Below are 13,865 nucleotides of genomic sequence, written 5' to 3' on the forward strand. Positions count from 1 at the left end.
ATTTAGAGAAATCATCTGCCATTAATCCTATCTTTCTATAACTAAAGTAATTAAAAGTATGGGATGTGAAGACAGATATGGGTTCAAGTACCAGCTTTGACACTTGGGATTTGTGTGATTTTGAGGTTATTTAGCCCTATTAAGCCTTGATTTATGCCTCTGCAAAATGGGGGGATAATAGTGCCTACCTAACAGAATTATGATGAAGATTAGCATACAGAATGATTACTGAAGAGGCTGACAGGAATATATGCTTGATAACTCATACTGGATGTCCTAAGTGATTAAGACCTAACAAGAACATGTACCTATGTCTATGTTACAAAAACAACAGTGACTGTAAAAAAATCTCTAATAACGAACCGATTATTTTCTTGGAGTCTTTCAATTCATAAGAATATAAAATCTTCATTTGAACCATATACATAATCATAAATGTGAATTCCTGGGCAGTTTAGTACGGAACACAATTCATTCAGATTCAGACTCCAACTCAGAGAATATAAGGTTCTAATTAGAGAACCTCAGAGGCGCTGGGTGACTCAATCAGTTAAGTGTCTGACTCTTGATTTCAGCGCAGGTCATGATCTCCGGGTTGTGAGATCAAGCCCCAAGTTGGGCTGCTTGTGAAGCTTGCATAAGATTCTCTCTCTCCCTCTTCCTCTGCAACCCCCGTAAAATTAAGAAAACCTCAATAATAAAGAGATTTGGGTTTATTAGATTGCATTGTAATCTTGAATTTCTCTAACCTCAGATAAAACAGAAATTCTAAGACAGCATTATAATAATGATGGCTGGTAATTCATAAAAACTATTAACTTGAGAATGGCTATAAACCAAGTATAAAACTTCAATGTTGCAGCTGATTTCAAGCATTCCTTTTAATAAATTTTAAGTACTGATATTTCCTAGAGGTATGATCACCTCAAATCTCTGTAAACAGGAAATTGAAATATGTTCACTTTGAGACATCAAAAAACATTTAAAACAGGCATCACAAAGTGTAGATTTGTGGTTAAAGGTCAAATTTATTAGGAGATTAAGAGATGTATTATACATAGACTATAAATACTGCACAGCTGACTTTATTCACAGTCAAGCACAGAGATATAGTCAGTGCCAACCTATTTTGTGGATACTCTTGTTCTTTTGTTCCAAGAAAAATTTGCACCATAAGACTTGGACTTGGGTTTTGGAACCTTCCTCTCTTCAATGTCATAGCTCCACCCTAGAAAACAAAAACAAACCCACAGAAACAGAATTAAAGAGGATACCTCAAGAGCAGAGCAAGCAGAAGCTGTCATAAATTTAATGTTCATTTATCATGAGGAGTACATGTCAGCACATCTGAAATATAAATACTTAGTAATATTTTCCCTTATAATCCTTTGTGACAAGGCAGCCCAAAATATTGCCTGAAGATGATTTACTGATCTCCAAAGTATAACCCGTGATGTGACTTCTCCTTGCTCAATATTCCTTATTCAATTACTGATGGTTACATATTCATGTAAATTTTTCTATTTCTCTATGTGGTTTAATATGTGTTGTTTTTAATAACTGCAGTGGGAACACTGAGCAGTATAACCTATTTCCTAAAAGCTCATGCCTTCACATCAATTTGGATCTCACTCAAAGCAATACAGAAAAGCATACATGTTCATGTGAACGTATCTATGTACACAGTTACCTGTATAAATGACAGAGTGGGAGTAGACCTAAAGATTATTTGGTTCAGCTCTCTGGGCTTTGACAGGCCACTGATTAAATTAAAAAACCTTTTCAGCATTTGCTTAAAGGGCTATCTATTTAGAATCCCATGAAAGTAGTAGATATCAGTGCAGATTCTTTGGTCTGACTGAAGTTTAACTGCTAATTTCTGGCAGGAGCTTGGGAATCTGTACTTTAACTAACTGATCTAGGAGATTTTTATGCATAGAGGGATGAGAACTAGTGGCGGCGGGAACTGTCTGCTTCTGAGAGTCTTTGTATCTTATCTCCAAAGCCCTTCTCAGTGTTTTGTAATTTTGAAAATTGGATTTATTCATGGCCATCTCTTCTGCTTTAAGTCCAGTTCCTCAGTTCAAGGTATGGAGAACAACCCTTGAACATCCTCCTTCTTGAAGATCTAATTAAGTCATTGCTCTGTTCCTAGTCCAAGCAACCTCTATAACTTTCACTTTTCTTCATAGGATTCATTTTCTATCCCTGTAATTTATCATTCTGAGAACTTTCTTCAAATAATTAATCTTGAAACATTTGATCCATGGCTGCTGAATCATGCAGTCATGTATAAAATGTCTGAACTATTATATGTCTCATTAAGTAAACTTTTTGATCTTGTGAGTTGTTATGAGTTCTAGTGCCTCTTGGTGGGTATAATATTTGCTGCCACAAAAGCTTATGTTTCAGTAGCCCCTCAGAATGTAATTTTGCCACAAAAGTGAAGCCCGTAGAAATCAAGTCATCAAAGTATACTGCTACTACTGCTTATTTTAGTGCCCAAAAGAGGAAATAATTAATAATTCCATTGCTAGAACTCCCATCTTCAAAGAAAGTTCATGTGCTATAAGGAAACTGAGAAGCAGGAAAGCAAATGAAACAAATCGTTTAAAAATACAAACAAAACATCAGAATCCAGGAGCAAAAATATTGATTCAATTTACTTGCTTAAACATAACCTTACTTTCACAGAGTAAAGTTTTGAGTACTTTCTAATCCATTAAAACAGAAAAAAACCCAGAAAGCTATGTCTTACTTTAAGAGGATCTGAACTTGTACGTTACTAACTGGCCTAAGAATGGTACCTATTTCATAAGTTGTCAGGAGGGTTAAACAAACTTGTTTATGTGAATTGCTTAGAAAACACCTGACACTTAACAATCATTTATTGAGTTCCATGAAAAACGTACTTTTCTAAAATTTGTATATGAATTAATATTTCCTTTAAGTAACTGAGAAAACTGAGGCACACTGATTAGGTGACTAGCACAAGCTCACTCACCTAGGAAAGGACCAGACTCAGGATTTAAACAAAGAATCTGATTCTGGAGCCTTTGCCTTAATTAATACTGTGTGTCTTGTGGTTTACAGCATAAGTAAGATATTCTTTCTGTCTCAAATCTGATTTGTAACTGTCTAGTAACACATCTTCTATATGAAGTGAAGCATTAATGTAAATAAAACTGCCATCACACTGAAACACAGTAGTTTTGAATTAACCACAGAAAGGAATTTTGGTAAGCAAATTAATACCGTGAACTGAACATGGTATTTTTAACATTATAAACTTCTCAAGCACTTCCTACATTAACCAGCAAATGATGCTGTTAATTATAAAAAATAATTCAATAAAGGAGGTATAGCAATATTTACTAAGCATTTACTATTCATTTAATAAATATTATTGATTACATATTCTGTGTGAAGGACTGTTGAGAAACCAGAGATATAGCAGAGAATAAATCCCAAATTTCTTCTGGTTAGCAGAAGAGAAACTGGTAAGTAAATGCATGGTATATTAGGTGCTAATACAGTAATACCTATGATTAAATACATATTTTATGCTAATGAGAACTAAATAAAAACATTTTAGAAAGGGCACACAGGGAAGACCTTGCTTCTTGAGAAGGTCACATTTGCCTGAAGATCTGAAGGAGATCAGAGTGAGCTATGTGGATGTTCTAAGTCCTCTGCTAAGTGCTTTACATGTATTTTTATAGAATTTTAAAACTGAGATCATAGGTTGCTTGGCTTATGAAGTAGGCATTATATATACCCCAATTTTATATTTAATTATTTAGGAAAAATAAAGCACAGAGAAGATAAATAAGCAGCCTAAAGCCACATGGTGGAGTGGCAAAGTCAGGGTTTTTAACTGAGGTTGACTTTAAAGCTATCTACCTAACCACCTCATAAATAAAACTACATTTCTTTAAAAGCATTTTGTAACTGCAGTTTTTATCTATTTCACCCAACTTCTTTCAATCTTTGTGATTTTGTAACTCCCCTCAACCTTTGTTTTTATAAATGTATTGAAAAGACTGTTCCAAGAAAGCCTGGAAAGTAAGTCTATGTCTGCCATATGTCCATCCACCCCCACCCCACTTGTGGAGAAAGGAAAGGTTTCTAGTGTAGTAGGTTCTTTGTCTAGTTACAATGATTGCTGGCAAGTTATCCCACGCCTCCAGGAACTCTTCTTGCCAAGTGATGGGTCAGAGAAGCTAAGTTCCCTCTCTACTCCTGCTTCCTTCCCAACACACACTCTCCAGTCCAATGAAAGACAGTATCAGAGGAACTGAAGAAGAAATGAGAAAGTATTTGGACATATTTAGGAATTGGTATTATACACGAACACATACTGATAATCACTGTCTCATTTATGTCGATAATCAGTTTTTCAGTCACCAGGGAGAAAAAAAAATTTATGTCAGAATGTAGACATAGCTCTATTATGTTTTGTTGATGGGAGTCTCAAAATGCTGTCAGGGTCACTGCAATGTGAGAAGACTGGGATTTTGTACACATAAAAGAACAACTGGTTTGGGTTTTCTCCTGGTAACAAAGGAGTGACCTGGCTCTTGGGAATCATGAGCCAGATTATAGTTCTATTGATGGTGATAACAACAATAAATAGAAGTATCATTATAAGGACTGGAATGTGGATGGGCAAGGCACCTTGGGAAAACAAAAACACACAAGGAAGAAACCAGCACTTGCTAAGAGTATCCATTTCTATATTACTGCTCTACCACAGCCACCCATGATTGTAAGGATGTATAGGGGGGAAAAAAATCTCTTTTCCTCACATTTTTCCGTGGGAAACAACTTTGTTCCCAAAGCCGCACAAGTGACAATATGCTAATTCTAAGTAAAAGGAAAAGGATATGAGGAAGTCTAATGAGAAATCACAAGATACTGAAACTCAACTCAGAGTCTACATAAATCTTCTTTTGGATTTTCTCTCCATGGCTGAGAAAACTTTTCTACTATGTGAGACTGATGCTAGGATGAACATTTGCTCTTTTGACTGGGAACTCGATTAAGAATCTGACCATGTTTCTAAGCATCCTTCTCTAAAGTGTTTACCTTACAATGCATGGATTAACGATTCTTCATACCACAATCTTTCCCAAGTTATTTTTCTGTAGTACTGTGGCAATATAAAGGCTACTGGAGCAAGCAATGAGCGTTAGCTAAAAAGAGAAAATAACCATAAGAAGAACAACACTTAAAAGGACATTAAACATGCGTACTTAATGGATAAGTTACATGAATTGTGCTTAGGGAAAGTTGTTCTTAAAAAGAAAGAATCTAATGTAACTTGCAAGAAATAGAATGTAAAAATTTAAGAATGGAATTTTATTTGTGAAATGTTAAGTTTGTGTACGAATTTTCTTTTCAACACTAACTTTTTTTAAAAAACCCTCAAACTTAAGTTTCTGAAAGAGATCATGGAGTGAAAACACTTGCATTCTCTGAAGAATGCTTTACAAAATCAAGGTGTAGTCTATGGCAGTGGTCCTGATACACTGTTCTATTAGGACACTGAAAACCAGCCTTCACTCTTCCCAGCTGTGTAACAGAAGAAGATCAAAGCAACTGAGTCCACAGCAGCTGCCCCAGGGATGGAGTAAGCTCCTAGGGCTGCTGTCACTTCCCACTGAGGAGAGCAGCCATATGGCACGGATTAACCACAAATCCAACCACCAGCACCTAAATGATGAGAAGCTGACTCCCTTTGCTGTTACACACACTGGAATGCTTTCACAAAGATATTTTGATCTTTAAGCCCTAGTATCAGAGAAGTACCTCTGGCAAATACTGTGGTAAACTTAAAATGTGACCTATAATATCTCTTGCTCAATTTCTTTTTTGGAAAGATGCCCATTTATTTTGTTGGTCTCCAGACTGTGGTTGAGATAGTCTACTTCCTAGGATACGAATGTTTGGTGTAATCTTTCAAATGTGCCCCAAAAAGCCCAAAGCTCAAAACCCAAAAATCAAAGACCAAAAAACATCCACAAAAGGCTTGTGAACAAAACCAGACCATGACAATTAACTTGTGAATTCTATGTATGAGACAGAAAATTAATTCCATTCACTTTTATTTACAGAACCATTTTATTTATGGTTCAGTAATGCAAAAAGAGAGAAATGGTCATCAGTGGTTTTATTGCTTGTGAAATGTTACCTCTAGTAACCTTGGTTCAAGTCCTATAAAATGTCTTTCTCCTGTAATAATCTAATCTCAAACCCTGACATTAGTTCAGAAGTGAATAGTTTAATGGTTTTTCCTACTGTCCATCTGTATATAAAGCGAGAAGTACTGCAAATTTGGCACACACTGACATAACTGGCAGTCACTGCTAATAGAGGCACAGGATCAGAATAGAAAAGACTTTGGGAAGCCAAAGCGAGGTATGTGGATACTTGGAGGGTTTCAAGGGTTTTTCACCAGGCCATGTACCTATATTATGCCTAGGTAAAAGCAAAGCGTAAACTTTTGAAGTATAATTTAAAGGGGGCTGGGGAGCTATGACAGTCTTTGACGAATTTCATTTTAGAAGTCCCTCTACTTTAAAATTCCCAAGTACCTAATATTTGGCATGGGAGGAGTTCAGATTAATTTGAAAGTATCTTAGATCTTCTTTTAGAAAATATTATGGAGAAATAATGGGCTGGGACACATTGGCAAAGCAGTTCTTTCCATGAAAATTATATAAAATTATTTAAACAAGCAAATAAGGTGAAAATGTGAGGCACCTGAAATATTTATTAGATTAGTAACACCCCACACCTGCCACAGCTGCAACACCTCAAAAAAATCCAAACTTTGATGTAATAGTCAATGGCCCCCTTAAATTTTATCTCTTCAAATAATATAGTTGCTATACAATATTTTTTTATTTCCAAAGCAGTAATTGGAACCACATTATTCAGAATTTGCCACAAAATAAACTGGTTTGTGTTCCAAAAGTACATGTGAAAATCAGTCATTAGAAATTGAGAACACATTTTTTTTTTCTAGAGAAACAGACTATACAACAGTGGTAAATGTCCAAAAATCATTCTCAGAGATTTTGATGTAATTGGTTTGGGTGTGGTCCGTGCATAGGGATTTCTAAACCCCACTTAACCCACAATACACTAGGAATACACTAAACCACCATGTATAACATGATCTCCATGAGATAAATTATTTCAAACCTCCAACTGGGAATCTAAATACCTCTCCCCACCCAACATGTCTATCTCTGTCTCTCAGGAGTCTCAGCTCAGCAGCTCAAGAGTCAAACTAAACATTTCCCTGGCCACAAAGACAACTAGTACCTTGGACTGGGGACTAAGAAGAGGGAATGATGAAGAAAAAAGCTGGGGCTTCATCAGAAAACTATGCAGTTCTACAGCACACCAGATCTCAGCTCTCTGATCATGGTCTTTATTTCAAAACCCTGTAAAATATAGGTTCAAACAGTCCTCGTAATTTGTGAATTTGTTCACTAAAATTTACTTGTAACCCTCAAATCAATATTCACAATGCTTCCATGGTCATTAGCGACACACACAGAGCAATGAAAATTTGAGTCACTCAGTGTACATACGTGGTCCCAGATGAGGTCAAGCAAGGTAATGCTCTGTGCCTTGTTTCAAATCTCATACTGTAAACAAGAGTACTTTTCGTGGTCTATTTACAGTGGCATTTTTGTGCTTCTTGTTGATGAATTTTCCGTTTAAAATGGCCCCACAGATGTAGTGTTCTAGCACTTACTAGTGTTCCTAAGGGCAAGAAAGCTCAGATGTGTGTGTGTGTGTGTATATATATATATATATATATATATATATAAAATGTGTGTGTATATATATATATACACACACATGTTAGATAAGCTTCATTCAGGCTTAAGTTATGGTGCTGCTGGCTATGAGTTCAATGTTCATGAATCAATAATGCATATTAAATAAGGTGTTTTTATTTATTTATTTTTTAAAGATTTTATTTATTTATTTGACAGACAGAGATCACAAGTAGGGAGAGAGAAAGGGAAGCAGGCCCCCTGCTGAGCAGAGAGCCGGAGTGGGACTCGATCCCAGGACCCTGAGATCATGACCTGAGCCGAAGGCAGCGGCTTAACCCACTGAGCCACCCAGGCGCCCAATAAGGTGTTTTTAAACATTTGAACACAATCACATTTTTAATTTTTATTTATTTATTTGACAGAGATCACAAGTAGGCAGGGAGGCAGGCAGAGAGAGAGGGGGGAAGCAGGCTCCCTGCTGAGCAGAGAGCTCGATGCGGGGCTCGATCCCAGGACCCTGAGATCATGACTTGAGCTGAAGGCAGAGGCTTAACCCACTGAGCCACCCAGATGCCCCTAGAATCACATTTTTAAAAGGTTATGTATGTATTGATAAAATTTTGTGATCAGAGTCTCAAAAGAATCTAACTTTGTATATTTCTTAGGAGGAATATTTCGGTACTCTCTAGTGTTTTTGGTGACCTTAGAGATCATAAATACTATGAATAATAAAAACCAACTGTAACAGATGCATAAACTCTGTCCTGCCTGGTGACTCTTCCCAACCTCCTCTGGAAAAACCAGTTTTATCTCCATTTGTAATTCATCTCAACCCTCTTTTACTCTATATAAATTTGTGCCTTACTGACTTTTCCTTTGAACTGGTTATAACATCTGCTTGGTTTCCTCATTTCATGAGTAAACTAAATTCTTTTTTTTTTTTTTTTTTTTTAAGATTTTGTTTATTTATTTGACAGACAGAGATCACAAGTAGGAAAAGAGGCAGGCAGAGAGAGAGGGGGAAGCAGGCTGAGCAGAGAGCCCGATGCGGGGCTTGATCCCAGGACCCCGGGATCATGACCTGAGTTGAAGGCAGAGGCTTTAACCCACTGAGCCACCCCAGGTGCCCTAGTAAACTAAATTCTTAAAAATGTATTAATCTATATCTATATATATGATTTTATCTTTTCCAGAAAATACTCTTTTCACAATTTTGGAAGTCCCACTGACACATCTAACAGATTCACCAACCAAAGCCTGGCAAACTTCTTCACCAAAAGTGGTGCACCTTATTTTAAGCTCAGGTATGTCTTTTCTTGGCCCCAAGAGGCAAATACAAGAGAATTTTGCTGACTCCCTGTTTTTCTACTTTTAACTTTGCTCTCTATTAAGTTTGGGAATTGGTTTTAGAGATCTATTCTCTAAATAGGATGAAAAGACAGAAAAATCTAGTCTTTTGGTCTTTGCAGTCTATTTGACCTTAAACAAATGAAAAATTTGTACTCAATGAGAGGAGAACAGCTCTTTAGTATACACCAGTGAACTTCATAATTCTGTGTTAACTGTTAACCCATGACTGAAATTTTAGAACTGAAGTTATAAACTGTGTGATGCTGGTCTGTCTACATGTCTGTTAATTCATAAGTGTCTTTACTTCTCATTATATATGTATGGGTTATGTTTTCCTACCTCTACATGTCATTAATGAATTAGATAGTAAAATCTCTTAAAGAGGCTCTGTTTTGATTGGCTTCTAGAAAAAATAAGTGCTTATATAAGAATTCCTAAAATTCTTAGAAAACAAGGAAATTCAACTTCTAAATAGTCTTAATGTGCTAGATTTTAAAAAGGTATTCTTGGGGTGCCTGGGTGGCTCAGTCAGTTAGGTATCCAATTCTTAATTCCAGCTCAGGTCATGATTTCAGCTCAGGGTCCTAAGACTGAGCTCCAGTGGGTTCCAGGCTCAGTGGGAAGTCTGCTGGAGATTCTCTAGCTCTCCTTCTACCCACCCCCACTCCCTCACCTGCTGGGACTCATGTACTCAAAAAAAAAAAAAGAAAAAAAAAAAAGCATTATAAGGAATTAAAGACCTAAGGAACATTTAAGAATTCAAATTCAAATAACAAAAAACAGGTAAATCTTGGGCACTTGGCCGACTTAGAAGAGCTTGCAACTTTCAGTCTCAGGGTTGTGAGTTCAAGCCCCGCATGGAGTACATAGGTTATGTAAATGAATAAACAAAAACTTCAAAAATATATATAGATATAGATACAGGTAACATATGGGGTGCTTGGGTGGATCAGTCGGTTGAGCACCCTACTCTTGGTTTCACCTCAGGCGGCAATCTCAGGGTTGTGGGACTGAGCCCTGCGTCAGGATCTGTGCTCAGCACCACCCCTCTGCTCTTCTGCCATTGCACATGTGCACACACTCTATTTCACTCAAATAAAAAAATACGTAAATCTTTTAAAAATATAGGTGATCTCTGGCAAACAAGACAAATTTAATCATTTTGATTTAATAAAATCAGCTATATTTTCTCTAGTTTATTATTAAATATACCAAGCACAGATCTATCTTTCTTTCTAAACTTAGTAAGTTTACTGATCAAATAAGCTAGCATTATTTTTGTTTAATGTTTATACTCCTAAAAAATATAAATTTGTATTTATCCAAAATGATTCTTCATCCTGGTAATTTTAATAGTAACTAAGTTTTGTAGTATGTCACTTTGAAAATTAATTTCCAAGACTTTGGGTTAATTTACAACCTTAGATGATATTAATGGATATTTATTAGATCCTACTGATTACTAAGCAAAATTTAAGTTTATATATTTTTGCTTCTTTTTTTTTATTTGGTATAGAGAGGTTGTATCTTTGGGTTTAATGGACGTATTCATTTTTGCCACTTGGAGAAGTTTATAAAGAGTGCATGTGGTTGTAGAAGTTTTGCTAGTTTACTTAAATATTAGTGTGTAACAGTTTGCAATGATCGGTTTTCTCTATGAAATCAGAGTTAACTTTGGTTAAAAGATTTAATAAATATGAAATTCTCCTAGGAGCAATAGAGGTAGTGAGGTAGAACTTTGTACGCAAGGTAATGAGATGTGTTTCTGTTTACCAACGGAAAAAGAGAATAGTTAGCATAGAGGTCTCTTTCAGGCAACCAACTTGGAACAACGGAAACTTGATCAAGGCAAAGGGGCCGGCAGTGAACCACCAAGCTGAATACAAATAGGCTCACGAACAGACCACACCTGGAAACAGCCATAAGCCCTAACTGACCAATTACAACCCAGCACAGTTCCAAATATTACCGAAAAAGGGAAAATTCCACACTCCCTCACCCTGTTCAGTAGCTGTGGTCCCTCACCACCCCTTTGTCCCAGTCTTTGCTATCTTGCCCACCATTTGCTCTGCCTTGGGTGAATTCTTACACCTCCCACACTGCAGCTGCCACCCTATTGGGTTGGGTCACCCCACAGTTAGGTCCTAAAGTAAATATTCAAAATGAGAAAGAGAATGGTGAAGGACAAAAACCTGAATGGATACTGAAAGTTATATATTTTATTTCCCTTACAGTATGTCTAAAAAGTATGAATAGCTATGAAAGGTATTAAAATCTTAGCAAAGCTTGCTCAGTATGGGTGGGCTTATTTCTTTAGTTCACTATTTACTGCCTCTACCTACAACATGAAGGGTTATTCTTTTTGTCTAATCTGCCTAGATTTCCAAGTTTCTGTGGCTTACCAGAATAACCTTATATGAAGACTTCCTTATGACTTCCTAACCTTATGATGATGAAGTCTTTAATGACTTCCATAAGAGCTCAGGATCTTTACAGTCATGTTACCTTTTATGTTTGTAAGTTTTATCATCCCTTTGAAATGAGCAGTCAAGTACTGTTTGTCTCACACCCACGATCCTATTCCTATCCTAAGTGTGCAAATCTACTGACATTTTTAAAATTTATGCCTCCCCAGAATAGCCTAAATGTAAAATGAACAATTCAGATTACCTTTGTACCTAAAACTATTTTCAAGGTTCCTCAGAAGGCCTCTGGACTATCACAAGGATGTATTCTTTTAACCTCATGGAAAGAGAGATCTCAAAAATAATTAGTTTGACACAGTTCTAATGAGTTATAACTGTAAGAGTTATCAAGTCAGAAGAGATACTTAGCCCTCTTGAGGTTAAATCTGTATGAGTAAAATGTTATTAATATAAATATTCCAGAAATTTATGCTATGTGCTAAGTATAGATTCTCACTGCCCTCACTGTCCATGTTTTATTTATCAGAGCCCTGGTACTGCTCTGTATTACAGGTTATCAGACATAATTTCAGTTATCTTTAAAAACATCAACTTGGTTGCATCTTCTGTAGTTTGGATCTTGTATATTCTAGGCCAGTACATGTAAATTGGAGTCCATATCACTTATCAATGGAGTTTTATTAATATACAAATGTTTAGGACCTTCCCCAGACTTACTGAATCTCTTTACTTGATCTTCTTGACCTATTTCTGGTATATGCTTACTATGTGTTTTGTCACATTCAGGGTATATTACATATCAGGACTATTATTATTTCTCTGTAAATATTCATCCATTTTTATAAGTTAGATGGACATTTATGGTCTTCTTTGAAACCAGGCTTTAATACTGATTACAGATATTCTGTATATAACATTTTTGGAATGACTTTAAGTTGCATCATTCTTTTTATGAATGTTTACATTTCATTTCTGAAATTTACCAGTAATGTTCATTACAGCCAACTTAAACCTTTAATCACTTAGGGATAGATTTTTTTTTTTTTACTCTGATGCTACCCTGAAAACTCCCGAAATCAGTTGCAGGCCACAGTACTTTGTCTTCAACAAAGGAAGACACCTCCAGAGCTCCATGGAGAGGACTGTTAGGTATTCCTGGGTACAGGCTTTTGATGGCATAAATAATGATAGGACATACCAATGAACTGAGTCAGGATTTCCAGAACTCTACCTGAGCTGCAAATAAATTTATGATCCAGGGAAACAAGAATTAATTATATAAGACTAAATGCACTGATGAAGGCTGAATGTAGTTTCTGTTCGGAGTACTTCTGATATTGTTTCAATATTCAATTTTTTTGGCATTTAAGGAAGTCCTTTCCCTTGTCTACAATTTAGTAGACAACTGTTTTGTAAACTAAACTGTGTATCATTTGTAAATGGTATAAGTCTCCCTGCATGACCACTACAGAATTCAGGAACTCTTGTTGAATATTCTTATATCCATGGCAATATAGGTATTTGTACATGTTCAATATGTCCTTCTTCTGTGGTTATGCAACAAAGGCCATACCTAGATTGACATATTTGACAATGTACTTATTTAATCAGAGACGACCAGTCACTTTTAAGGAACAAAGGTAGACAAAATCCTTCCAGGAAAGTGACATGGCTCCAGGATAACAAATTACAAAAGTTCCCTAAGGTGGGAAGGAACCTTTTTAGAGGATCTTAGGATATTTTAGGGACCTTGAAAAGGGAGGAAAAATTTGCCCAAACTAGTAGGCATCACAGAACAAGTCTGGTGGCAAGTAATTGGTCATGAAGACATACATGAAGAAATCCGAGAGTCCTTATGAAAAATTTCAGCAAAGCAAACTTAAGAGAGCTTATGTGGTAAAGAACAGCAGGACTTCTGCCCCCAAAAATGCCTTTTTGGCATAAGGATTTTGAGCTGGTTAGTTAAAGAAAAACAAAAACAAAAAACAACAACAGTAAATATAGGGAAATCTCCGAAAATGAAGAAATTGCCCTTTTTTGAGGGACATTTACATTTATAAGGGAAATCTCCATTTGTAAAGGTATCTCCCACTCAGTACTAGGAAGTGGAGGACGACTAAAATTCTGGAAATTCACCAATGGAGAAGCCTTGGAATTAAAATCTGCATAACATTTATATCCTTGTTTATGGTTCTTTGCCCTATAACCTCCCAAGGTTCTCCCCAGTGCCCACTCCCCAAATCTTCCGTCTTCGGCTAGAGATGGTACTTAATGTGGTGGAAAGGGCCAT

General features: G+C 36.3%; 1 protein-coding gene across 1 annotated transcript in view; it reads right to left on the reverse strand.

Moving 5' to 3' along the window:
* Positions 1 to 1,008: 1,008 nt before the first annotated feature.
* The window catches only part of NDUFS4 (NADH:ubiquinone oxidoreductase subunit S4), a 108,189-nt gene continuing 95,332 nt past the window's right edge, over positions 1,009 to 13,865 (reverse strand). The window contains exon 5 of the mRNA XM_082750587.1: positions 1,009 to 1,228. Within this exon, the coding sequence (XP_082606713.1) occupies positions 1,125 to 1,228 (104 nt within the window). The 3' untranslated portion in view covers positions 1,009 to 1,124. The remainder of the gene's footprint in view (positions 1,229 to 13,865) is intronic.

The sequence above is a fragment of the Mustela nivalis genome, assembly GCF_964662115.1.
Source record: "Mustela nivalis genome assembly, contig: HAP1_SCAFFOLD_1330, whole genome shotgun sequence".
Taxonomy (NCBI): domain Eukaryota; kingdom Metazoa; phylum Chordata; class Mammalia; order Carnivora; family Mustelidae; genus Mustela; species Mustela nivalis.